General features: G+C 41.0%; 1 protein-coding gene across 6 annotated transcripts in view; it reads left to right on the plus strand.

Annotated features, from left to right (window-relative positions):
- Positions 1-25,662, plus strand: part of zgc:158766 (uncharacterized protein LOC100009641 homolog) — a 172,565-nt gene that overhangs the window by 66,244 nt on the left and 80,659 nt on the right. For 5 of the 6 annotated variants that reach the window (XM_060849950.1, XM_060849949.1, XM_060849946.1 and 2 more), the window contains exon 2: positions 3,752-3,949. In XM_060849950.1, the coding sequence (XP_060705933.1) occupies positions 3,752-3,949 (198 nt within the window). Of the gene's footprint in view, positions 1-3,751; positions 3,950-22,480; positions 22,566-25,662 lie in introns of those variants that run through there. The other variant, XM_060849951.1, reaches the window with a different exon arrangement.

A 25,662-nucleotide genomic window follows, 5' to 3' on the forward strand; every position in this document is an offset into this window, starting at 1 on the left:
TACCTACTAACAGAATAAAATGATTTTAAGCAAACAAATGGAAATTTTCCTTACTCCAGTTAACAGTCTACAATATTTGCTTTGAACTCTATCATCCAGATTGAGGTAAACATTAGATAAACATACATCAACATGAAAACTGTGGTCAAACGAATCACAATACACATCATATGGGAGATGTGACCAAGATACATCTCAAATTTCTTAGCAATTCACTCAGAATACTACCAATTACAGAAATACTTTTATCTTCCTCACAAACAATATGATCTCTTCTTTTTTGAAGATCTAGCTTCAATCTCCTCCATTCACCACTCAAACTCATCCTGTCTGAATGACTGCTCACTTCCCAGTTGTCCAACCTTGTTACCTGAAACAGTCTCCTCTGTTTCTTTCCCAATGCCACTGTGGGATCTTCAGCTTCCCAGTTTAATGTTCCAATCAAAGATAGCACCTCTGCCAAAGAGGCACATCTGTACACTACATAGAACAGCATCAAAATTGCAATCTAGAGATGGACCAGTCTGTTCAACCAGCTCTTGTTGGTCATTATCCACCACACAAGCATGCCATTCTAACTCTGTGCCCATCCTGTTTCAACCACTTTCAGAAACTGCATAGAAATCTGACTCTTTTTTTTCTCCTTCTCTCGTCTCCTTTCAATGAGGCATTAAACCAAAACTCTGCCAACCCCTTCAGGTGGCATGCAGACCACTTGGCACATCTTTGAAGAACTACTTTGATCTTCTGTCCTGGCCAATATTTATCCCTCAATCAATATCTATCTAAGGACTATCCATCTGTTATTACATTGTGTTGTGGGAGCGATATGTGTTCAAATCGGTCACCACATTTCCTATATTACAGCAGTGCGTATATGTTAAAAGTGCTTAATTTGCTTGAAAGTACACTACTTTGAAGCCTGATGTGGTCATGATAGGCATTACATTAAGGTTATTCTTTCTCTTTTTCTGGTAATATTTTAATGCAATTTTGTAAGCTTTGAACTTCATAAGTAAATAATAAATTTACATTCACTCATATAACAGAGAACAACAAGAGAGCTATTAAGTCAGATACCTGATACGTAAATGCGTTGCTTGTTACATGCAATTCTCTTCAACGTTAAAATCCATCATTTATAACCTTGTATTGCAGAATCTCTTTAGTTAAGAGGTATGGGTTGTTAATGATGTTGTATTTTAATGAGGTATGATTGCTCCTGATCAATTTCTGCTGCAAGTGCTAAGGAAATTACTTGAATTGGTTTCTGCTATTTGTTTAATTTGCTATTATACTCCAGAGTTGCTTCTTTCTGAATAATTTTCTTTTCATTTAAAAAAAAGCTTTGTGAATTCACAGTTAGTTGCCATAACGATAGTACTTAGTGCTTTCCCTGAAAGGCTGCTTTATTTGCTGTACTTCTTTTGTTTTCTATTTGCTGAATTATCCAAAATTGCATTGTATCTGCTGCACTGAAGCAGGCTATTTGACCTGAAGGATCACCAGAACTGAAACATTAACTCTGACTTCTCTTCACAGATGCTGCCAGACCTGCTGAGCTTTTCCAGCAACTTCTGTTTTTATTTCTGAATTACAGCATCTGCAGTTAGTTTGATTTTTATTTAGTATATACTGGTATTTATGCATTTATTTCATCTACTTATATTCCGTATATTCTTCCTTCGTTCTTCCTAAAGCACCCCATTTATGACACCTATATGACTTGTCTCAATTACCACTTGTAGTAATGGGTCCACTTTCTTGACATAATGTGTTTTTGAAAAAGTTTATGAAAGCTTTCTTATTGGACTCATTAATGGCTATTTTACATTTAGAATTCTTGGTTTTGGACTATCCTGCAAATCAAAACATTTTGCCTTTGTCTACCCTTTTGCATCCCTTCACAATTTTAAAGATCGTATTTAGCCTTCCTTTTCTAGAATAAAGTGCCTCACTCTCAATAAATATTGTTGCCTCATGACCTTTTCCTTGAATGTTGTATCTGTACTCTCCAATATGGCAGGAATAAATGGGTTGTAAAAGGACAAAGGCGACCTCCATTGAGTGTAAAGTGGATGAGAGCCACATTTTGAAAAAGTCCAGCCTAATAACCATTTTAGTGGCATCGCTGGGGGCCACCTAGGACAGGTCTTTCTTCAAGAACCTCGCAGTTGGCAGCCAAGTGCATGGAGAAGCAGGTCACTGCATCCTTGGCAAACATTGAGAGTATTAGCAAACTGATTTCTTAAAAGCATGAAAAAGGACAATATAAATTATATTTATAGATGAAGTGACCTTAACAGCAATTTGCAACAAATGCCCTGTCCAATTATTGAGCAATCCTGACTAATATGGTCAGGTGCAGGGAGTGCAGACTTTGGGCAAGAATTGAGAAACTGGCCATCCTGGACTCTTGGGAAGCTTTGTACCTTCCAGTTGGATGCATTATTGTTGAAATTCTAGAGTATTGCTATATAATGAAGCTACCAGAACAGTCAATTGATGTTGCCACAGGAGGATGCCAACCATGGCTCAGTGGGCATCACTCTTGCCTCCTGAGTAGGGAGATCACAGATTTGAAGCCCACTCCTGTGGCTTAAATACATAATCAAGGTGGATGCTCCAGGTACCAACCCTGAGGAGTGTGTAATGGTTGAGCATGTTGTCATTTGCGTGCGATATTAAATTGGTGCCACGTCTGTTCTCTCAAGTGTATATAGAGTCGTACAGCAAAGAAACAGACCCTTTGGTCCAACCAGTTCATGCTGACCATAATCCCAAGTTAAACTAGTCCCACCTGCCTGCTCCTGACCCGTATCCTCCAAATCTTTCCTATTCATGTACTTAGCCAAGTGTTTTTTAAATGTTGTAACTGTGCCCATATCTTCCACTTTTTCAGGAAGTTCATTCCACATTTACCACTTGTGTCTTTTTTAAACTCTCTCCTCTCACCTTAAAAATATGTTCCCTAGTCTTGAAGTCCTCCATCCTAGGGAAAAGACACCTACAGTTCACCCTATCTAGCCTATTCACCCTCATGATTTGATAAATCTCTGCAAGGTCACCTCTCAACTTCCTTTGCTCCAGTGAAAAAGGTCCCAGTCTATCTATCTTTTCTTAATAACTCAATATGCTACTGTACCCAGTAACATCCTGATAAATCTCTTCTGAACGCCTGCCAGTTGAATAATATCCTTCCTATAAGGGGCGACCAGAACTGGACACAGTACTTCAGAAGAGGCCTCACCAATGTCCTGTACAACCTCAACATGACTTTCCATCTTTTATACTCAAAGGACTGAGCAAGGAAGGCAAGCATACTGTATGCCTTTTTAACTATCTTGTCTACATGAGACGCAAACTTCAAAGAACCCCTAGATCCTTCAGTTCTACAACATGTAAGATTTCCATGGTTTTGTAGAAAAGTAGTGGATTGCTCCCTGATATTATGACCAATATTTATCCCTCCACCATCATAACTAAAACAGATGATCTTGTGATTAACACACTGATGTTGCTGGGAGCTTGCTGTTCAGAAATTCGTTGGCGCGTTGCTTTAACAACAATGCTCTTTATGTGCTTTTGGATGTCCTGAGCTTGTTAAATGTCCTATTTAAATGCAAAACTTTCTTTCTATTGATTTGTCTTCAAATTAGAACATTTTTGAAATGGTCTCCACACTTTCAGCTCAGAACATGCTCTGAAACTATTGACAGATGATTCACTCCTGTTTGTGTTTCTCTTGTAGGACTCGGAGTCCCTTGACACCTACATTCAGAACACTCTTTCGGCTCTCTACCCACCATTCGAAGCTACTGCAGCCACTGTGCTGTGGCAGCTGTTCCACTTGGTGGAGAGGTCATATCGAGGGGACGGGCTCCGCTGTCTGATTGACTTCCTCGTTCCCGCCAAGAGAATCCTGCAGTGCATTCAACAGGAGACATGTGTAAGTAGAGGCTCACCCCACGAAACAAGACCTTTCATTGTTGATGGCTTAGGGAACACAATAATACAACAGGAATCTTGAATACAGCAATTTTAGTCTGGCTAGAATAAAGTGGATTTAGTTAGTAGAGTCCTGTTAAATCCCGAACCAGTCAAGCATGATAGTGAGAAGTAATGTTTAAGCAGGTCTCCGATTTCATGGAGTTACTTTCAGAATTCAGGTCTCCAGGCAAATTGCTTTCTTTCTAATGGAGAAACTTGAGGATTAAATATTTTTGAGATTTACTGAACAGAGTAATGATTCTGCTGAGGTGCAGGCTGGAATATAGAGGCAAAAGGTAGAACGAATTTTCTTCCTTATTTTGCCCCATATTCATCCTTGAAGAGTCACCAAGTCATGGGTTGGAGACCCACGCCAGAGCATTAAAATCTTGGTTGAGAATTCTTTACAGTGCAGAGGGAATGCTGAATTGTTCAAGGTGCTGTCTTTTAAGTGTGACATTAAACTGTAGCTCCAAATACTCCAAATTCTCCTCTGTATTCTGGCTAATATTTATCCCAAAGCTAGCATCACTAATTGGCTGAGTGGGTGATACTCAAGAGGTGTTTTTGTATTGAATCCCCTGCTGTTTATAGGATATATAATTAATCTAGATTTGAACGTGAGAGGGTTGATCAGTAATTTTGCGGATGGTTGGAAAATTGATAAGGTGGTAAATAATGAGACAGCTAGCTTTAGACTAAATTAGACTGTGTGGAAACAGGCCCTTCAGTCCAACAAGTCCACACCCAACCTGTCAAGAGTAACCCACCCAGAACCATTCCCCTACCATACATTTATGAATTCAACTAACATTATGGGCAATTTAGCATGGCAAATTCACCTGACCTGCACATCTTTGGACTCTGGGAGGAAACTGGAGCACCTGGAGGAAACCCACATAGACACGGGGAGAATGTGCAAACTCCACACAGACAGTCGCCCAAGGCAGGGATCAAACCTGGGTCCCTGGCGCTGTGAGGCTGTAGTGCTAACCACTGAGCCACCATGCCACCCTGATTACATGGGGATATAGAGGGATTGGTTAGATGACCAAATCAAATTCACTCTGGACTAATGTGAGGTGATGAAACTGGGCAGGGAAAACATAACAAGAGAATACATGACGAATGGTAGGGCCCTGGGAGGCACTGAGGATCAGGGGGAACCTTGGTATGCAGATGCAACACTTTCTTAAGGTAGCAGGACAGATAGATAGTGGTAAAAGCGGCATTTGATAGCGTTGTCCTTATTGGCCAAGACGTAGAATTTAACAGCATGGAGGTTGTGTTGGAGCTGTGTAAAATGTTAGTTAGGCCACAGATGGAGTATTGTTTGCAATTCTGGAATTTCACACTAGGAGCGATATGATGCACTGGAGAGGATGCAGAGTAGATATATCAGAATGTTGCCTAGGCAGGAGAGTTTCAGTTATAAAGAGAGATTAGACAGATTGGGGTTGTTTTGCATGGAGCATAGTTGAGACTATTTGAAATGTATACAATTATGAGGGGGATGGATGGGGTGGACAGGAAGAAACATTTCACTGTGGTGGAGGGATCAGTGACCTTGGGATATAGATTTAAGGTAAGGGGCAGAAGGTTTAGAGTGGATGTGAGGAAGCTGTTTTCACCCAGAGGGTGGTGGGAATCTGGAACTCATTGCCTGTGAAGATGGCAGAGGCAAAAACCCTCATAAAATTTAGATGTGCACTTGCAGTATCGAGGCATATAAAGCAATGGGTTATGTGCTGCAAAATGGCATTTGAATATTAGGTGCTTGATTTTGACTGTCTTGGACTTGATGGACTGAAAAATCTTGTTCTATGCTGCAGATCTCTATGTCTCTATGACTTGACAATTAAAGTAGTTTATCTGGTCATTATCACCTTGCAAATTTGTGAGAGTTTGTTGTATAGAAATTGGCTTCTGCATTATCTATAGTACAACAGTGACTATACATCCAATTTATTTCTTTGACTGTAAAGCTCTTCAGGCCATTCTGTTCCATAAAGTTGCTCTATAACGTGGAATTCAATTCTCTTCCTAGTTGACTGCTTGCTATACTGTTCCCTAATAAAAGAAAAAGAAATTAAAACGTTGGTAGGGAGTGGTGGCAGGTGGTAGTGAGGTCGGCGTGGAATACTAATATCTGACTAATTTAATTCTATCATTTTCCAAAAGAATTGGCAGCAGTCCTGAGCATGTAGGAGTGGAATTGTCTGAACTGAAAGCTGAGAATCACACTGGAAACAAAAAGCTTTTTAAAAGGTGCTTTCTAAGATAAGACATAGAAAAATGAGAAGTCAGTCCGGGAAGTTCTCAAATGCTGCTTAATGAATAGCAGTCCGAGAGAGAGTCTGATGTGTCTGACATAAAAACAAATGCAGCTAGAAACATTCAAGGCTTTAAGCAGCATCTATTGGGAGAGAACTATAAAGATAACATTTCACATCTTTAGCTGAGCAAGATCTACATACTCTACTGAAAACAACAAATGCTGGAGATCACAGCGGGTCAGATAGCGTCCATGGAGAGAGAGCAAGCTAATGTTTTGAGCCTAGATGATTGCTTTCGCTCTGATGATCAAAGTGTGGAGGGCTTAGCATTTCTGCTATAGATTGGGCTTTCAAAGATTGTGAGTTGGGAAATAACAACATAAAAGAGTCCAAATCAAAGAACATATATGGATCAACCTCAACAGAATAATTAATAATCAGGCGATTTATCATCATGGTCTGGAAAGTCCATTTCTAGTGAGTTATTAAACACAGAAGCTTGCTTGGCAGGAGTGCGGAACAGACGGCAATTTGAAAAAAAAAGATTTTTACATGCCTTTCACATTACAAGAAGTTCAAAGGCAGTAAAGCACCTTTGAAGTGTAGGCACTGTTTATAATCTCAGTTACAGCAGCCAATTGGCACACAGGAAGATCCCAAAAACAGCAATATGATAGTGGCCATAATAACAGCAAATGATCCATTGTTAGTGATTAGGAAGATTGGATGGGACATCAGAAGGAATTACCCTGCTGTTCTTTGAATAGTGTTCTCGGGTTCTCTGACGGGCCTTATTTTGTTTGTTCGTGGGTTGAGGGTCTCACTGCCTAGGCCAGCATTTATTGCCCATCCCAAGGGGCAGTTAAGAGTCAACCACATAGCTGTGGGTCTGGAATTACATGTAAAGGACATCAGTGAACCAGATGTTTTTTCCAACAATAGATTAATGGTCATCATCTGACTCTTAATTTCTAGATTTTTAAAAATTGAATTTACATTTCACCATCTGCAAGAACAGGTTTTGAACCCAGGTCTTTAGAACATTACCTGGGTCTCTGGATTAGCAGTCCAGTGATATTACTACTAGGTCATCACCTCCCCAGTGATTGGATGCCCTGGAGGTTAGAGCCATCCACCACCACAGGCCTTTCTGTTCCCATTGGGTAAGCTCACTGTGTGGGGTGTGAAAGCTGCTCAGTGTTTGATTAACTCTCCCTGTAAATCTCAAGGCGGTCCAGTTACTGAAGGCAGCATGTAACCTGACTTGTAGAGTCAAGGCATGACCCAGGATGAATCTGTTCTGTGCCATTTGATTCATCTTGATTGGGAGTATAGGTGCCTTTGGGCAGAGGGAAGAGAAAAATCAGTCAGGGTTGCTTGCTGCTGACCATTATCTATTGCCCCCTGCATTGAAACAATATGCATGTCAGGGTGTAACAAGGGTAGGTACTTATTGTGGGATAACTCTCCACCGCTTACTGCCTGTACTCTCACAAGTAGCAGTTACACAGCTAAGATACTGGTAGCCATCTGATATCCAGGGAGTTGTAGCCCAGCAGCATATTTGACCAAGAAAAAGTAGCAAAACGTTTTACCAGAAACTACATTTTTCCTGAATAGCAGATGATCTTCAACAGGCTATCAGAAATCTTTAACCATTCCCACCTGTTGAACGGTATTTCCTGACAGTTCCCAATGGATTCACTTCTGAAGAGCTGTACTGCTTTTGGGGAAAATGAATTTATTGCGCATTTTAGTGAGGACTGAAAATCCAAAGGCTGTTTCATGAGCCCCCACCTGTAGCACAGGAGATAGTGTACACTCTGCTAGGACTTAGATGGAATTTAGTTTAGATAAATGTGACATGTTGCATTTTGGTAAGGCAAGCCAGGGCTGAACTCATACAGTTAATAGTAGTGTCCTGGGGAGTGTTGCTCAAGAGAGAGACCGTGGAGAGCAGAAAGTAGAGTCACAGGTAGATAGTGTGGTAAAGAAAGCATTTGGCATGCTTGACTTCATTGGAGAGTGAAATGAGTATAGGTATTGGGATGTCATGATGCGGTTGTAGAGGACATTGGTAAGATCACTTTCAAAATACAGTGAGCACATCTGGTAGCCCTTCTATTGGAAAGATGTTGTTAAACTTATGAAGGTGCAGAAATAATTTACAAGGAGGGACTGGAGGGTTTGTGTTATTGGGAGAAGCTGAATAGACTGTGTTTTTTCCCCTGGAGCATCGGAGGCTGAGGAATGACCTTATGGAGTTTTATAAAGTCATGACAGGCATGGATAGGGTGAATAGCCAAGGTCTTTATCTTAGATTGAGGGAGTCCAAAACTATCGGGCGTAGAGTTCAGGTGAGATGGGAAAGAGTTAAAAAGGACCTGGGGGTAACCTTTTGACACAGGGTGGTGCAGGTATGGAACGAGCTGCCAGAGGCAGTGGAGGAGGCTGATAAAATTGTATCTGGATGGGTATAGAGAGATGTGGGCCAAATGCTGGCAAATGGGACTAGGTCAGATTAGGATGTCTGGTCAGCACACAATGAGTTGGATCAAAGAGTCTGTTCCATACTGAATGACTGTATGAGTTCTGAGTGAGTGTTCAGAGTTTTCTCTGAAGAGAATCTGTGGAACAAGTCCTTTATTCTTTTAAGGGTTCCTGCATATACCAGTTTCAAAATTAAACACACGGTGATTAGCTTTCCAATGAATGATTTTACTTGATAAAATCAAGTGAGCTAGTAAAATGGGATCATTGTGTAATTCTGATTATCTCACAGATTGGTGAACCCTTTGAAATGCAGACTGAAGCCTTTCTTCTCAGGAGTTAATAGTTGAAGACAATTATCTAAGTTGATGGGTAAATGAATAGTGCATTCTAACTGAAAGGCCTTAGAGTCTTTGATTTTCTTTTGCTCTCACCAATTTTCTCCCTCCTCCACCCAAGGCTTCGACTCCTCAGTGGGGTAGTGTTTCCATGAGTGCCAGTTCCCACTGATAATTTGATTTAAAGGATCATGATTCATGTGTGAGCCTTGATTAACTTGCAGCCTATTTAAGTATGTAGTCTTTAACATCATTTGTTCAATCATTCCCTCAATTAGTGCATGGGCACTTGCATGTGCTTTTGGATCAGGATTGATAATCTTTACCAGCATCAGCTTGTGTACTTGCTTTCGGGCTGTCACCTTGAGGAACATTAGTATGTTGTGAAGCTGAATATAAGAGCAAAGAGGTTATGGTATAGCTGTAGAGAATGTTAGTTAAGTCACAGCTGGAGTGCTGTATGCAGTTCTGGTCACCACACTACAGGAAGGATTGCACTGGAGAAGGTGATTTGCTGAGATGTTGGGCTGGAATGATTTCACTGTGAAGAGAAACGTGATATGCTGGAGTTGTTTACCTTAGAGCAGAGGAGTAGGGGGCAGATTGGAGATGGAGATAAGATGGAGGTGAGTTGACCTGGAGGAAGGAAGTGAACGTACTGTAGCCAAGTTTGCAAGTGGCACAAAATAGGTAGAAAGTTGTGGAAGGGATACAGTCAGTTCATTGAGAGATATTGATATGTCAAGTAAATGGGAAAGAAGATGGCAATTTAATATTGGAAAATGCAAAGTTGTTCATTTTAGAAGCAAGAAAAAGAACATAATTTTTAAACAGAGAAGAACTGCAGAAATCGACAACACAGAGGGACTTGTGGGTACTTGTGCCTGAAGCACTGAAGGCTAGCACACGGAAGCTGCAGTAGTCAGGAAGGCTAGTGGAATGTTGGCCCTCATTTCAAGGGGTTTGGAATATAAGGGGTTTGACAGAGTAAATACCGAAAGCATGTCCACCCCAGTAGAGGGTATAGTCTCAGAATTAAGGGGTGCCAATTTAAGACTGAGATGTGGAGGAATCTCTTCTGTTAGAGGGTCTAGAGTCTTTGCCACAGAGCTGTGAGCAGAGTCCTTGTGCAGTTTTATGGCTGAGATAGATTCTTGACCAGGATGGGAATCCCGAATTATGGGGAAAGGGGAGAAAGGTGGATGTGAGGAATGTTGGATAGCCATGATTGTATTGAATAGTGGAGCAGGCTTGAAGGGCCAAATGGCCTAGTCCCTTATTCCCTTTTATTATGGTCTTAGGTACAAATGTTTGAGGGGAATAAACTGGTAGAAAGGGAAAACCTTTTCTCATCACTAGGGGGTCAATAACCAGGGGCACAGTTTGAAGGTAAGGAGCTAAAGGCTTAGAGGAGATTTTAGGAAAAATATCTTTGCACAGAGGGCTGGAAAGTGTGGTAGAGGCAGGAACACTCAAGACACTTAAAAACCATTTAGATGACTATTTGACATGCCATTACATAGAAGGCTGGAAAATAGGATTAGAGTAGATAGATGTTTGATGATCAAAATGGACATAACCGGTTGAGGGACCGCATTTTTGTCATGTTGATTTAGGAATAAATACTGGTCAGGATCATGGATGATTTCACTACTTCTTTGAAATAGTGCCATAGGATCTGTTACATCTTCCTGAGAGACATTACCTTTGGAAGAGCCATGCTCCTTCAGTACCGCACTGGAGAATCAGCCTGGATTATGTGCACATGTCTCTGAATTGAAATTTCATCATGACCTGTTGACTCAAATATGTTAACGTACATAGATGTATACAGATAGGCATAAGTGCAGGTGAGCAGATGTTACTAGAAGATAAACAACCCAAACCAGTTGGTATAGTAAAGCTGGAAGATCAAAGATTTAAAATTCTGTCCTTGATATTTCATGCACTCACCTCCGCAAGCTCAAACTGCTAATCAAACTTGTACAAGCTTCATCCTGTGGCGATAGGGTGTTGTATGGTGTCCTTAATAGATTTATCAAGTCATGTCTAAATAAGCTGACTTGAGGAGATATTGAATGCAGTGGATAAGCAAGTATCTGTCACAGAACACCTTTGATACAATAAGAAATTCTTCACAATACTGAGAGCATATGGATTTGGGTCCTAATAGCGCGTGTAGAGAATTGGTTAGGTTTAAGGAGATAGGCAGTATGGATCTAGGGATTGTTAACAAATGACTATTATAGCACAGGAGACCATTCTGCCCACCATGTCTGCACCAGCTGTCTGAATGAGCATTTCAATTAATGTCGTTCTCTTGTATTCTCCCTGTATTCATTCACACCATTAAATAGGCTATGTTTATTGTCAACACCATTGCTGGGTGGCACAATGATCATGCATGTGCACAAGTGCAACTTTGCATGGTCACAGCGTGGCAGCTGCCAGGAACAGGTGGTGTCATCCATACAATCACACTGCAGAGTGGGGTCAAACTTCAGAGAGTGGCTTTGGACAGGTTTTGAAATCAGTGATTCATCAATCTGTACTCGGAATAAAATCATATCAATTTTGTTTCTTTGACAAATTACTTTAAATCCTATTCTCAATCCTTGCACAATTGGGAAGAATGTCTTATCCACTCTGTCCAACCCATCATGATTTTGAATACTTCTATCAAATCTCCTCTTGGCTATGAGGAATAATTTGGAGATGCTGGTGTTGGACTGGGGTGTACAGTGCTGCTCCTTCACACAAGCACCTGATGAAAGCTAGTGTGCTTCCAATTAAACCTGTTGGACTGTAACCTGGTGTTGTGTGATTTTTAACTTTCTCTGAGGAAAATAGTTCTACCTTCTATCTTCACAACTGTAATTGATCATGAATGGAACCACTCTCATAAATCTCTGCTGTACCTGTGCACATGTTTTTACATCATCTTAAGTGTAGCACCTAGAACTGGACAGAATATTAAATCTGAGACTGAATCAATGACTTTTACAAGTTCAGCATAAGCTCTTTGCTCTTGTACTCTTTGTGCTTGTCAGGAAAGTCTAAGGTACTAGTGTTCATACATACCCCTGTTGTTCTGTACCTGCAGTCCCTTTAGAAATGTGCCTTTTATTTTATCTTGTCTTTCCCATCCAAAATGAATCACCTCACATATCTCCACAAATGAACTTCATCTGCCACCTCCATGCACTTTCCACCAAATTATGTCTTTTTTAAGATCTACTGTATCCTCCAGTACTTACAAGTTTTGATCCATCTACAAATAGACTTCACCTTCACAACTTAATGTAAAGTGTTATATGTTCCTAAAGCTATTCTGAACTTTAAAACATTCTAACTGCACTGCTTTCTAACTGTTCATTCTTCTAGCAATCATGCAGAGTTTCTGCCCCTCAATGTGGGTGGCACGGTAGCACAGTGGTTAGCACTGCTGCCTCACAGCGCCAGAGACCCAGGTTCAATTCCCGCCTCAGGTGACTGTGTGGAGTTTGCACGTTCTCCCCGGGTTTCCGGTTGCTCCGGTTTCCTCCCACAGTCCAAAAATGTACAAGTTAGGTGAATTGGCCATGCTAAATTGCCCGTAGTGTTAGATGAAGTGGTAAATATAGGGGAATAGGTCTGGGTGGGTTGAGCTTTGGCGGGTCGGTGTGGACATGTTGGGCCAAAGGGCCTGTTTCCACACTGTAAGTAATCTAATCTAATCTAATCAATAATTTGCAAAGCCGTCAAAACAATTACTCACTCTTCCTTTTTAAATATCAGTATAAGCAGTAGGGGCCACTTAAGCTTGTCCAGTTATTAAGATCTTGGCAACTCTATATATCTCTTTTTGCTCAATAACACTTAATATTTTTTGATTGATGTATAATACAACATGTTAATTTTATACATATGAACGTTTGTCCAATTAGCGGTATGTCCACTGGTATCACATTGTCATCTGTTAGGCCTCAGTTTTTTTCCCCATATTTACAAATGACTGGAATGCAGCCACAAGATAACTGTTTCTAAATTTGTTTTCTAATATGGAGTTTTCTATGTGTTCCCTGACATGACACAGACCACAGAGAGTTGGACACTTATTGAGGCAGATATTTGGAAGTTTATGAACAACTAATTATGCACATTAACATGACATCTCAGACCTACATATATAATCTGAGTTATAAACTTGTGTAGGTTGATATCATATTACAAACATTGTTGACTTGCAGAATTGTCATCCAATGGAGTGCTGACTGAGTAACTGGCTATTCATACAATAAGGTGGAGAGCTTTTTTTTTGAGAGTATGCCATTTCATATTGATATCGAGGTGTCTTAAATGTATTTTGCATTTCTGAATATCTCTGCAATTTTATGAAAATGACAATATTAAATTGTTTCGATAGTATCAGAGGTTGAAAATGATTAAGTTACTAGACAAAACTGTGATAGACACACTGCAATGTGGAGAGTTATGAGGTTATTATGTTTGGACATCAGAAAAATAGAGCAGGGAACTTTTTACATGATGTGAAATGTTGACCTGTGGAAGATCACAGAGATTTAAGGATCCAAATGTGGAAAATATGATAAACTAACAGAAAAGCACAATGAAAATTGACAAGGTGCATGGATTGTTGGTGTTTGTCCCTCAGAAGCTGTAATACAAAAGGATGAATGTTGTGTCACAACCATATGAGTCTCTAGTTTAATCTCTGGTTTAACCAATATAACACTTTTTATATTAAGTTGTGAAGGTGAAGTCTATTTGTAGATGGATCAAAACTTGTAAGTACTGGAAACTTTCAGGAGAATAGAGTGGACTTTCAAACAGATAATTTTTGAAGACAGAGCATTCAGTTCTGGCCAATGTCTCTCAAGAAAAATATTTTGGTTTTGGAAGAGGTGCAACTTTGATTCATTGGAATGATATCAGTACGAGAGCTGTTTGTTTACAAGAAAAGATTGCATTAACTGGGTTGATATTCCCTTAAATGTAGGCAATCAAGAAGTGATCTAATTCAGCTTTCTTGTTAAGGGCTTGAGGGGTTAGAGAGAAAGCATCTATTTTGTCTGTTGGGGGAGTCCAGAACAAGGAGTAAAATTAGAGTTTGTGAATTCAGGGAGCAATTCTCCACACAAAGATTAGTGGAAAAAGCTGCCAAGTCTAATATTAATCGAAAAATTCAAAGTAGAGTTTGATAAGTTATTTTTCAGACTTAAGGCTTACGGAACCAAAGCTGTTAGCTGAAGATAAGATGCAAATAGAGTCTGAGTGAATGGTGGATCAAATTTGATGGGCTTAATGCCCTATCCCAGTTCTGATCAGTAGAAAAGCTCAAGTGTTGCGTCTTTGAATTTAGTGTTTCCAGAAAGTTGATTTGCCTAGAATTAACATGATGGTGGTAATCAAATGTGAGATTGGAAGCTTTGGCTCTCTGGTATTTCTACAATGTGCCATTTCCCATGAGGACGGACGGACGGACGGACACACACACACACACACACACACACACACACACACACACACACACACACACACACACACACACACACATCCAACAGACGTTTATGCTCTGAACAAGGTTTCTCCTGTTCTACCTTCTCTAAAACATCAATTCATCTTCTTGCCTTCTCCTCATTTTAGTTCTCCTCCCCTATTTACCCAGCTTTCGTTAAACTCATTTATACAATTTGCCTCAACCTATTTATGTGGCAAATTCAGTTTCACTTTCTCACCATTCTATGAGGAAAGACATTTCTCTTGAATTCCTTATAGGATTCATTAGTGATTACCTGAAGTTTATGGCCCATCGTTCTGGTCTTCCTGAACAATGTCCCTATCAAAGCACGTCATATTTTTAAGGACCTCTGTTAGGTCACCCCCCCCTTTTTAGCCTACATTTTGTCTAAAGAAAGCAGCCCAGCCTGTTAATTCTTTCTTGATATTTCTAACCTTTCAATTCTACAATCACTCTTGAAATATTCTCCCATGCCTCTATACTCTGTGTAATATAGAGACTAAACTGTTACTTTAGTCCAGTTGCTGTTTCAACAAAGTTCTATATAAGTTAGACATAATTTCTGTGTCTTTCAATTCTATTCCTCACTAATGAAATTCCAGTTTTTAACGGGGTCTACTGTCAAGTGTCTGCCTCAGTCAGTATGCTCCTTTTGAGATTTAAACCCAAAAGCTCAGGACCTCTCAATTGCCAAATTGGCTGAAAATATATTGTCATAAACCTATGGTAAGGGCATATGCTGCATATTGATATAGCAGTAAGCCTTCACAATAACGTACAATGCAGGAGTAAGTTCATTCTGCACCTTGACCCTACCCCACGATTCTCTAAGATCATGGCTGATCTGATTGTGTAGCATTAACTCAATTCTCCTGCCTCTATCAACATCCACCCCCTGCCCCCACCTTTCTATAGTCCTTGATTTCCCCCATTCAGATGAAAGAAGTCAAGTTGCCCTTTTATAGGGCTTGGAGGTATGTGGTCAAGTGAATTTGGATGGCCAATAGTACCTATGTAAGGCAGGCAGATAGTTACACAGACTCCTGATTGTTGTCATAATGGGCCTATAAATCTGTGAGCATTCCACTATCTGCTTGATGACCATAGCCTGTATCTTAACTCCAGGAGGAGTAATCTCTCCCAGGATGCAGTGTCCCGCTTTAGCAGTGCTTGCAATCACAAAGTGATACAGGGCTGACTTGCAAATCAAACACATTCCTGGTCTTGATGGAGAATGTGACTGAGAGTGAATGACCTGTCTGGGCCATTGTCTTGAGATTTGTTCAGTCATGCCACTGGAGTAAGACCCATCCACAGAATATGCAGGACCGGGGGCAGAATCTCCATGAGCATAGAGTCAAGATTAGAGTGGTGCTATAAAAGCACAGCAGGTCAGGCAGCATCCGAGGAGCAGGAAAATCAACGTTTCAGGCAAAAGCCCTTCATCAGGAATCCTGCTCCTCGGATGCTGCCTGACCTGCTGTGCTTTTCCAGCACCACTCTAATCTTGACTCTATCTCCAACATCTGCAGTCCTCACTTTTGCCATAGAGTCATAGAGCACGGAAACAGAGCCTTCAGTCCAACTTATCCATGCTGACCAAAATTCCCAAAGTAAATCTAGTCCCATTTGCCTGTGTCTGGTCCATATCCCTCTAAATGTTTCCCGTTCATGTACCTGTCCAAACGTCTTTTACATGTTATAACTGTACCTGCATCTACCACTTTCCCTGGCAGTTCATTCCACATATGAACCACCCTCTGTGTGAAAACAGTTGCCCTTAAAGTGATCAAAGCTTGAAGTTTTACATGGGGCTGCTGGCCAGTTATTAACCGATGGTGTTTGGAGAAGCTCCTTAACTGCCTGCCTATGTCTGAAACGATTGGAGTTTTGATCTCTGAGGAAAAAGTTTGAGAATGATATGCTTGTAAATTGTGGTGTACTTAAGCAATTTTCTCAAAATGTAGTTTGCAGTGATCTCTGATCAACCCATTCAGTCTCCATCCAAAGCCAAAACTCAGCCACAGTCTGACTTCTTGGCCTGTTGAGCAAGCGCTGTTATATGTGAAATATCACACAAGTTCAACATACATAGATCACAGGTCAAGTTGCAGACTTTCCCCATCATCCTAAATCTGAACAATTCCCCGCCCCCCCAACAAAGAAATGCGGTTGCTGGAAATCAGAAACAAAAATGGAAACTGCTGGATTCCTGGGAATGCTGGGATCCTGTTCTAAAGAAAAATCACTGGACCTAAAACATTGACTTTGTTTTCTCTCCACAGATGCTGCCAGATCTGCTGAGTTTACCCTGCAGTTTCTGTCTTTGATCCTAAATCCCCATCCTGTTTGCTCCCCATTTCGCCACCGGCCACCTCCAGAACTGAGCTGCTAAAGGCAAAAATTCAGTTTTGTTTCTACATTGCACACAATTCTGCAGTGTGACACACCCTTTAGGGGGAGTTGAGGTTCTTCTCTTCATGGTTGGCTACCATTCTGTTTGTTTGGTTTGTTGCTGGTGACATTAAATTAGAAGTTAATGAGGCAGATTGTAAGCCTGAGGTGGTATCTTTACTGAAAGGCAAACACTTTTATCAGCAAAGATCCTCTTGAACTCTCTGTGCTTTCAAGCATCTGCTTAGAAAACACCATTCTTCTGCAAAACCCAGGTTGCCTTCTGTGGCTAAAATAGAATAGCTCAAAATCTGATTTCTAGATTTGTTCATATCTACAGAAGAATTGACACTTAATGTCCTGCAAATGGAACGGGAAAGGCCAGTTCTCAATACAGAGAGGAATTCCTGGTCCCAAAAGGATCATGGTTAACGTTTCGTCCTACAGTATACACATGCCCTGTTTTAAACTATGGCCACTACAAAATACAAGCTGTCTTCAGTTGCTATGATTGATATTATCACTTTTTGGAGGGCGGAACCAAAATTTTCCCAGGAAGAAGGGCTCATGCCCGAAATGTCGATTCTTCTGCTCCTTGGATGCTGTCTGATCTGCTGCGCTTTCCCAGCAACACATTTTCAGTTAGGATGTTTCTACTTTCTAGTTTTGAATGATGGGTAAGCAGCTTAACATTTGGACAGAGTGGAGGAATTGATAAAGGAAATGATGATTAATGGTGGGTATCCTAAATATATATGAACACTGGCAGCATTTCTGGGTGATATCAGCAAGAGGGAACACATTGATGAGAAATAACTTGACTGTACTTTATCATCCTTCATCCTGTAAACTTAACAACTCTAATGATACAACGTAATCTCATGATTCATTCTTTGATTAATGCAATACTGCACCATGCCTTGATTCTATGCACAACTCTCTAGAGTTGGATTTAGACCAAAACCTTCTGACTGAGGCTACTACTGGTGAAGGACTAACACTCGCTTAAATTATTCTAAATTTTGCAGCACCATAACAGGCTGCTAAGCTCAACAACTCTATACCAGTGTCTACACTTGACATGATTCTCCTCCCTCCTGTTTTATCTCAGTCTGTCGACAAAAAACAGCCTGTGAGCATATGAGCATTGCTGTTAATTAGGATCGTCGTCTTTACACATCAACCAACAGGAACTAGGGTGAGGAATTATAGGACAAAACTTGCATTGATGTAGCACATTTTATTGTGGTTAAAGCTTTCAATGCTGGCATGGAAAGGTGAAGAGATGTGTTTGAAGTAAGCTGTTAAAAGGTTGGAAAAAGTGCAGCCAGTGGAAGAAGGTTAGAAAACCAACTGTGGGCAAAAGGCTGAAGATTGTAGAGCAGGGTGAGGAGGTGGAATATGAATGAGCATGGATTTGGTGAAAATGTTTGCTTATTTTACAGCACTACGTTTGCCTGTAGAATTCCCTGGATGAATTAAACAGAACACAGCAGAAAGTTTTTAGTTTTGGTGGAATTGTATGATAGGCTGTGTTTTTAATGAGGACTCCTTGTGTCAGTCAACGGTGGCTGAAGGGATTTGTGTCCCTTGCAAGCTTCGGGTGCTTTCCATGTCTCGATCTTTAAATCACATTACAACTACAGGAGAAGGTACGTAGATCAATTTCTTTGAAATAATGGTACACCAGCAAACCAGTCCACATAGACAATATCTCTGAAATACACCCCACTGTCTCGTCTGGGTCTACTGGATGTGAAACTAAAATCCAACCATGCTGTTGAAAGTTTGATCATTTTAATGAGACAATAGGCCATGACCTTATTCCTTCTTTCATGTGCGGTAAAAAAATTCCACATCTCTACCTCAAAGAAGAGCCCCGCTTGGTGTCCTTTAACATATTGATCTCTTGACTAACATTACTATAAAAGAGTGAATCCAATCAGTATCCCATTGCTGTTTGTGAGACCTTGCTGAAAGCAATTTGCCTGTTGGGTTTCTCTACAATAAAATGGTGACTGCACTTCCAAAAAATATTTTGGCAGTGAAGGGCTTGACTCCTACAAGGTGCTGCATGAGTATGCATTTTTCTTTCTGAGGCACTGTTAGGTGCAGAGATGATCTATTTGTTCTGTCCTGGCTGACAGATCACTTTGAGCTATCACCCTGCACACGGTGACCTATCTCGCCTCTTGGGCTAGCCAAGTATGGTTGTTAAAAATTGTATCCTTGTTTTCATAAACCTTGCTTAAAAAAAAATCCTTAATCTCTGGCCTTGCCTCTCCCTGTTCCTGCAATCACCATCAGCACTCCTCCATTTGTGCCCCCTTGTTCATTCTTAATTTAATTTGTTCCCCTTTGCTGGCTACGTCTTGGCTGTTTATGACCTTAAGCTCTGGAATATTCTCTTTCAAACCCCCCCCATTTCCTATCTCTCTCACCGCTTTAAGGTGCTCGCTAACTGTCTGTCAGTCTAAATATCTGCTAATATAATTTTGGTCTGGTAATGCTCCCAGTAAGTTGAAGGTGTGACCTAAGTACACCTACTTGTCTGATAGTTGATGCATACACCTGGAATAATTCACTTTTCTGGCATGCTGTCAGTGAGATTTTATTTTGACACTTGAACATTCATTCTAAACATCCTAGCATTAACGCGCAGATGTAATAAACTCTGAGCCACACGTATAATAATTAGAATCCATTCAGGGAGAAATATGAAAACAGACAAGGGATGAACTGTGGTTATATTCTACCTAAAAGCCTTTTTATATTAATTGACTGCCTGGCAGCAGCCAGTGTGTCAAGTGAGTTAGGCAGCAAGAAACAGTGGAAGGCAATCCCAGAGCGGAATCATGGCTTTGGTGAAAATTGTACACTTAGCGTCTCAGTAAAACTGAAAATTTTGTTAGGTGCCGAGAGGTTCACTTGGATCTGCTTCACGAGTCAGAAAGCCGAGACGACCAACCCCACAATGAAAGCTGTCAGCATGTGATTAAGAACTCTGACAATGCGTTTTGCATTCCCTCCTCTCTTCAGGCTGTAGTCATTGGGCTGAAACAATTCATTGTTCCTCGCCTGGCTTTGATGAGCTTAAAAGTTTGTTGGAATTCCTAGAGTTTGACAGTTGTTTTAACCTAGCTGTGGTTGACTTCATTTCACGTGAACCCTTACTCACTTCAGACAGTCTCTGAGGAACTTGTCCATTTACTAAACATTTCCCACATTGACCAGACAGCTGGGGGGAAAGAAAAGACCTATTTGAACCTTCTGTTTCCAGGACTGAAATTGCTGGTGAAAAGAAAATCAGGCTAGGCCCTGTTAGGTTTGTTGTTTGAAAAAACAAGAAAACATGTTATCAAAAGGAAGACAGGCTCTTCATGGAGTTCAGAGTTGTTGGATGAAATGTAGAAGCTTGCAAATGCCATAACTTTTCATTCAAGTTTCCGACCATCCCATATCCTCCTCAATATTTCAGTGACAGCAAATAACTCAAAGTGGAGTTAACTCCTGTGTTGTTTTAGGGAGTTCAACTTGCTGATAACTTCTGAATAATTGCTGTCAGGAGTTCTAAACTTGGCACATCCAGGAGCCTGGTTCAGTGAAAAATTTAAACTCATTGGTCAGCTCACTCAAGCTTCAAAGACAGAAGACTGTGGCTTCGAGTCCAGTTGCAGAGGATGAAATGGAGCAATGAGGGAGTGCTGAGTTGTTTTTGGATGAGAACTTAACCAAGGCCCCATCTGCTTTCTCGGGTGAATATGAAAATCCCATGGCAATATTGGGAGAAGATCAAGTGAATTCTCCTCATCAGTGTTATTCCATCGCTCATTACCACTAGAACGAGTTATCTGGTTCTGCTCACCCCACTATTTTTGGATACTTGCTTTGGTAAAATTGGCTGCTGTCATTTCTCAATTCCCATATTTCAAGAGTACTTCATTTGCCTGTAAACTAATCTGGGACACCCTGGCAATGTGTGCAAACTGAGATGTAATAAAACGGCAGAATTAAATATCTGAGCGCACATAGAATACATATCAGTGCACGTCTTAATGACTGGTTAATTGTGAAGTGAGTGAACAATGTGTGAGATGAATTGAATTGTGCATGGGGCTAGTGGTGTAGTTGGTACAATGTGGGTATAGTGCTGGAAAAGCATAGCAGGGTCAGGCAGCTTCAGAGGAGCAGGTGAGTTCCTCAGGAATGTGGGTAAGGAGGCTGAGAGATAGATGGGAGGGGGTAGGGCAGGGTGGAAGGTTCCTAGGAAGGCGATAGGTAGGTGAAGATGGGGGGGGTTGATGGTGATAGGTTGGAATGATTGTTTTAGCAACCGACCTATCACCATCATCCCCACCTTCACCTACCCATTGCCTTCCTAGGAATCTTCCCACCCAGCTCCACCCACTTCCTATTTATCTCTCAGCCCCCTTGGCATGCCTCCCTACCACATTCCTGATGAAGGGCTTATGCTTGAAACGTCGCTTCTCTTGCTCCTCGGATGCTGCCTGACCAGCTGTGCTTTTCCAGCACCACACTTTTTGACTCTGGTCTCCAACACCTGCAGTCCTCATTTTCTTCTAGTTGGTAGAATGTGGCATTTGAAAATGCTTTCATTGACCTTGACAACTCCTGTGAGAGCATTGAACTTTTGCAACATTGCATCTAGATCTTTGGTGTTTGAAGCTTGGCATTGAGTGCTTTGACTAACAACTCTCAGTGCCTTCTGACTGTGTGTGAAGACCATCCTGCAGATACAGAACATCTCTCCTCTACATAGTTAACACTATTTGGACCTTAAAATCGTTGAAATGAGCATGCGGCATTGAGTTCAATGACAGAAGACCTGCATTGTAATCAATAGATGCAGATTCATTGCACATCGTGATCCTCATGCTCATCCTTGTGATTGACCAAACTTAGTCTGCATTCTATATTGCTGAGCTAGTGCCAAATGGCCTGGTCAATCATTCCCAGAACAAACTATGCCTGTGTGCCTTTCTAGTCTGTAGCCTAATTAAATCCTGCAAGCTGCATGATATCCCAATACTGGCCATCAGCAGCACTTTAGCAGCATGGAGATAGCTTTAATGATTTTACTCTTACATATATAAACAGAACCCTTATCTAGAGGTTATCTCACAGGCAAATGTTTCAGTATCTTTGCCCATAACTTTACAAGTTGATTCAGACTTTATATAGAGCTAGATAGAACACAAATATATCAGGTTGCTGTGTTCTGAGCTAGTGAATTAGCCTCAACTCGACTGCAGGGATTGGGAAATGGTACGATCTCTGGTGCTCATTATCATACCTTAACCTTGACCATTTCTGCTGCAATTTTGGCATGGGATGGAAATGGAATTTGACTTCAATGTGATTTTTTTTTTCCCCAGGAAATCCCACTGATTCTGACAGAGCCTGCACTTGAAAAATAGTTATTCAGGTGAAGAACATGGGGGAGGTGGATGGAGGGGAGATAGGTTACCATGCCAGTGAAAATGCTGAGAATTAAGGCCAACTATTCAATTGAGGAGCAGGTCATGGAAATTGATGGCAAGTACAGAAAAATGTGTTTACACCATCTCAAGTTTCCTAGAGAAGGTAATTTTATAAATTGACAGAGTGATATGCTGTTTTGTTTTTGTTCAGTGCTTTTCAACTAAGGCAGTATGAGAAGAGTCTTCTTTCCAGAATTTTTAACTGGTGGTCTTGAAGGGGTCTTCAGTGTGACTTAGATTTCAGCCTCTCTGTGGAGATGACGCAAGCTTCCTCTTGTTGCTCCGACAATGCACTCTGGACAATTAACAGACAGCAAGTGCGCAGCAAGGTTTAACTTCTTCTGAGCTAAGAAGTTAAAGGCCCAATATGCCCTTTCAGGTGAACATGAGAAGACTCTGTTGTTTTGTTCAAAGGATACAAGATTTCCATCAATCAACCATACTAAGCAAAAGACAAAACTTTATCAAAGTGCTTTGTGCTATGCACAGGTTACCTGCCATGATTCCTACGTTACAGCAAAGACCATGCTTTAACAAGTGCTTCAGTGGTTGTAAAGTCGGGATAGCCTGAAGACACGAAAGACACATGTTTTCTGCCTTTCTATCGTTCCCTGTCGTTCCCCTCTATCAGCCTCTCTACTTCTCTGATAACAAACGTCACCTGCTCCTTATTAATGATTGGAAAGGAGCCTTATTTGAACATTTCATCTGAAAAGCAGTCCTTGGCAGAGCAGTATTCCTTACCATTGCACTTAGATTAAGTTCATGTCATGAAAAAAGACTTCAGCTGAAAGCTATGACTTAGCCTAATTTGTAATATTCTTCCCTAAGTTGAAATTCAATCTTTTCTAAACTTATTTTGAATTGTTATATTAGAATTGAGTTTGCTTTCAATTATCCAGCCTTTACAATTACAGCCAAACAATAGTAAAACAATTTTTTTTCCTTTGTTTTCTCATACCCTTGATTTTATTTGGGTTGAGTTGACTTATTGTTGATCATCATTTTGATATTTACACCATTTTCTGAATTAAATGTGGGCAGGTAGTTTCAGCTAATTTTAGAGTATGATGAAATTTTATTCTGAAGATACATTGCACTCGTCCTATACTGTCATTATAGAGACAGAGAGAGAGCGAATGAGTGGTGAGTTTATCCTGAAGGTCACCACACCTTAGGTGAAATCTTCACTGTGAATTCAGCAAGGGGCAGGAACTGAACCGATGCTATTAGTGTCACACTGCATCACAAACCAGCCAACCAAGCTAACCAACTCCCTTGTAAGTCATGATTATTATAACTCTGGCAATGGTAAAACAGATGATGCCAGAGTTATAATAATCATCATGACTTACAAGTATGTGAAATGAGTATGTGAAGAGAGAGGCCGGAGGCACTAAACTGGAGAGCTGTATTAAATTACCTGCCCTGTGAGATGTAAGGAAAGGACTTTGGCAGTATGTAAGGAGCTGAAGGCCTTTACATTGTGATAAGGATCGAGCAGTCTCAGGGACCATATATGTGTAGCCCGAGACACTCCAGACTGATCTCTGTGTGCAAATGGCAGTATTGGCTTGAAACCTATGAGAAAGGTATCTCTCCTTGTTCCAACCCTTTGTGCAGCGAAGAACACCGAGTAACCATCATGACTGGGAATCCTGATTGATGTCCCCTTTTGAACTCAACTATGCATCAGTCTACACTTAAGTGTCAGCCTAGATTATGTGCTCAGGTCACTGGAGTGGGAATTAAAGCAACAACCTTCTAACCCAGTGATGATAGTATTACCAGTGAGCAGTGGTTATTAATTGGGAGTCAAATCCTATCTGATTTTCCCGACCTGACAGAAGAATGTTAGGGTCAATTGCAGCATTCTGCCACATAATCGAGATTGAGTGCTGAGCTCATACCAGAGACTGAATGTGGCATTTTCATTCTACTTTAATAAATCACCCACTCCAATGAGCCTATCGAGTTTACATAATGCTGCAATCTTTGCACCAAGTGCCTATATGTGTTGGTGTGGTTATGAAAAATCATGCAGACTATTAAGAAGATAATTAGAACATTGGCAAATGTGACTCAGTGGTAGTGTCCCAATCTCTGGGCTAGAAAATATGATTTCAAGTCTCACCATCGATGGAGGGATCTTGTAACATGCCTGAGAAGATTGATTGAAAATATGAGTCTAGTGGCGCTGTTGTAGTGTCCCTTCCTCTGGGCCAGAAGATCAATTTTTGTCTACCACCTGCTACAGAAGTGTGTCATGACATGTCTGAACAAACTGATTTCAAAATGAACAAGAGAAAAGGGTCTTTGTGGTGCAGTGGTAGTGTGCATACCTCTGACCCAGAAGTTCTACGTTCAAGTCAACCACTGTGCCACCGTTTAGGGGCAGCACGGTGGCACAGTGGTTAGCACTGCTGCCTCATAGCACCAGGGACCTGGGTTCAATTCCCGCGTCAGGCGACTGACTGTGTGGAGTTTGCACATTCTCCCCGTGTCTGCGTGGGTTTCCTCCGGGTGCTCCGGTTTCCTCCCACAGTCCAAAGATGTGCAGGTCAGGTGAATTGGCCATGCTAAATTGCCCATAGTGTTAGGTAAGGGGTGTATGGGTGGGTTGCGCTTCGGCGGGTCGGTGTGGACTTGTTGGGCCGAAGGGCCTGTTTCCACACTGTAAGTAATCTAATCTAATCTTAAAAAAAAGTCCTACTGGCTGCAGATCATATGATCATAAGATATAGAGGCTGAATTAAGCCATTTAGATGGATTGAGTCTGCTCCACCATTCGATCATAGCTGATACATTTCTCAACCCTGTTCTCCTGCCTTCTCCTTGTATCCTTTAATTTCCCCTTACAAATCAAGAAACAAGCCCTTCATTCCTGGAAACATTTTTGGGAACCTCCTCTGGACACCCTCCAACTCCTACACATTCGTCCTTAGACACAGGGCATACAGCTGCTCACAACATTCCAAATGTGGTCTGCCCAGAGCTTCAGCAGTATATCCTTCTCTTATATTCCAGCCCTCTTGAAATAAATGTCAACATTGCATTTGCCTTCCTAACTACCAACTGATCCTGCATATTAACAACTGAATCCTGAATTAGGATTCGTTAAGTCTGTCAGTGCTTCAGACTTGCAAAGCATT

This window comes from Hemiscyllium ocellatum, chromosome 34 (assembly GCF_020745735.1).
Source record: "Hemiscyllium ocellatum isolate sHemOce1 chromosome 34, sHemOce1.pat.X.cur, whole genome shotgun sequence".
In the NCBI taxonomy this organism is placed as follows: Eukaryota; Metazoa; Chordata; class Chondrichthyes; order Orectolobiformes; family Hemiscylliidae; genus Hemiscyllium; species Hemiscyllium ocellatum.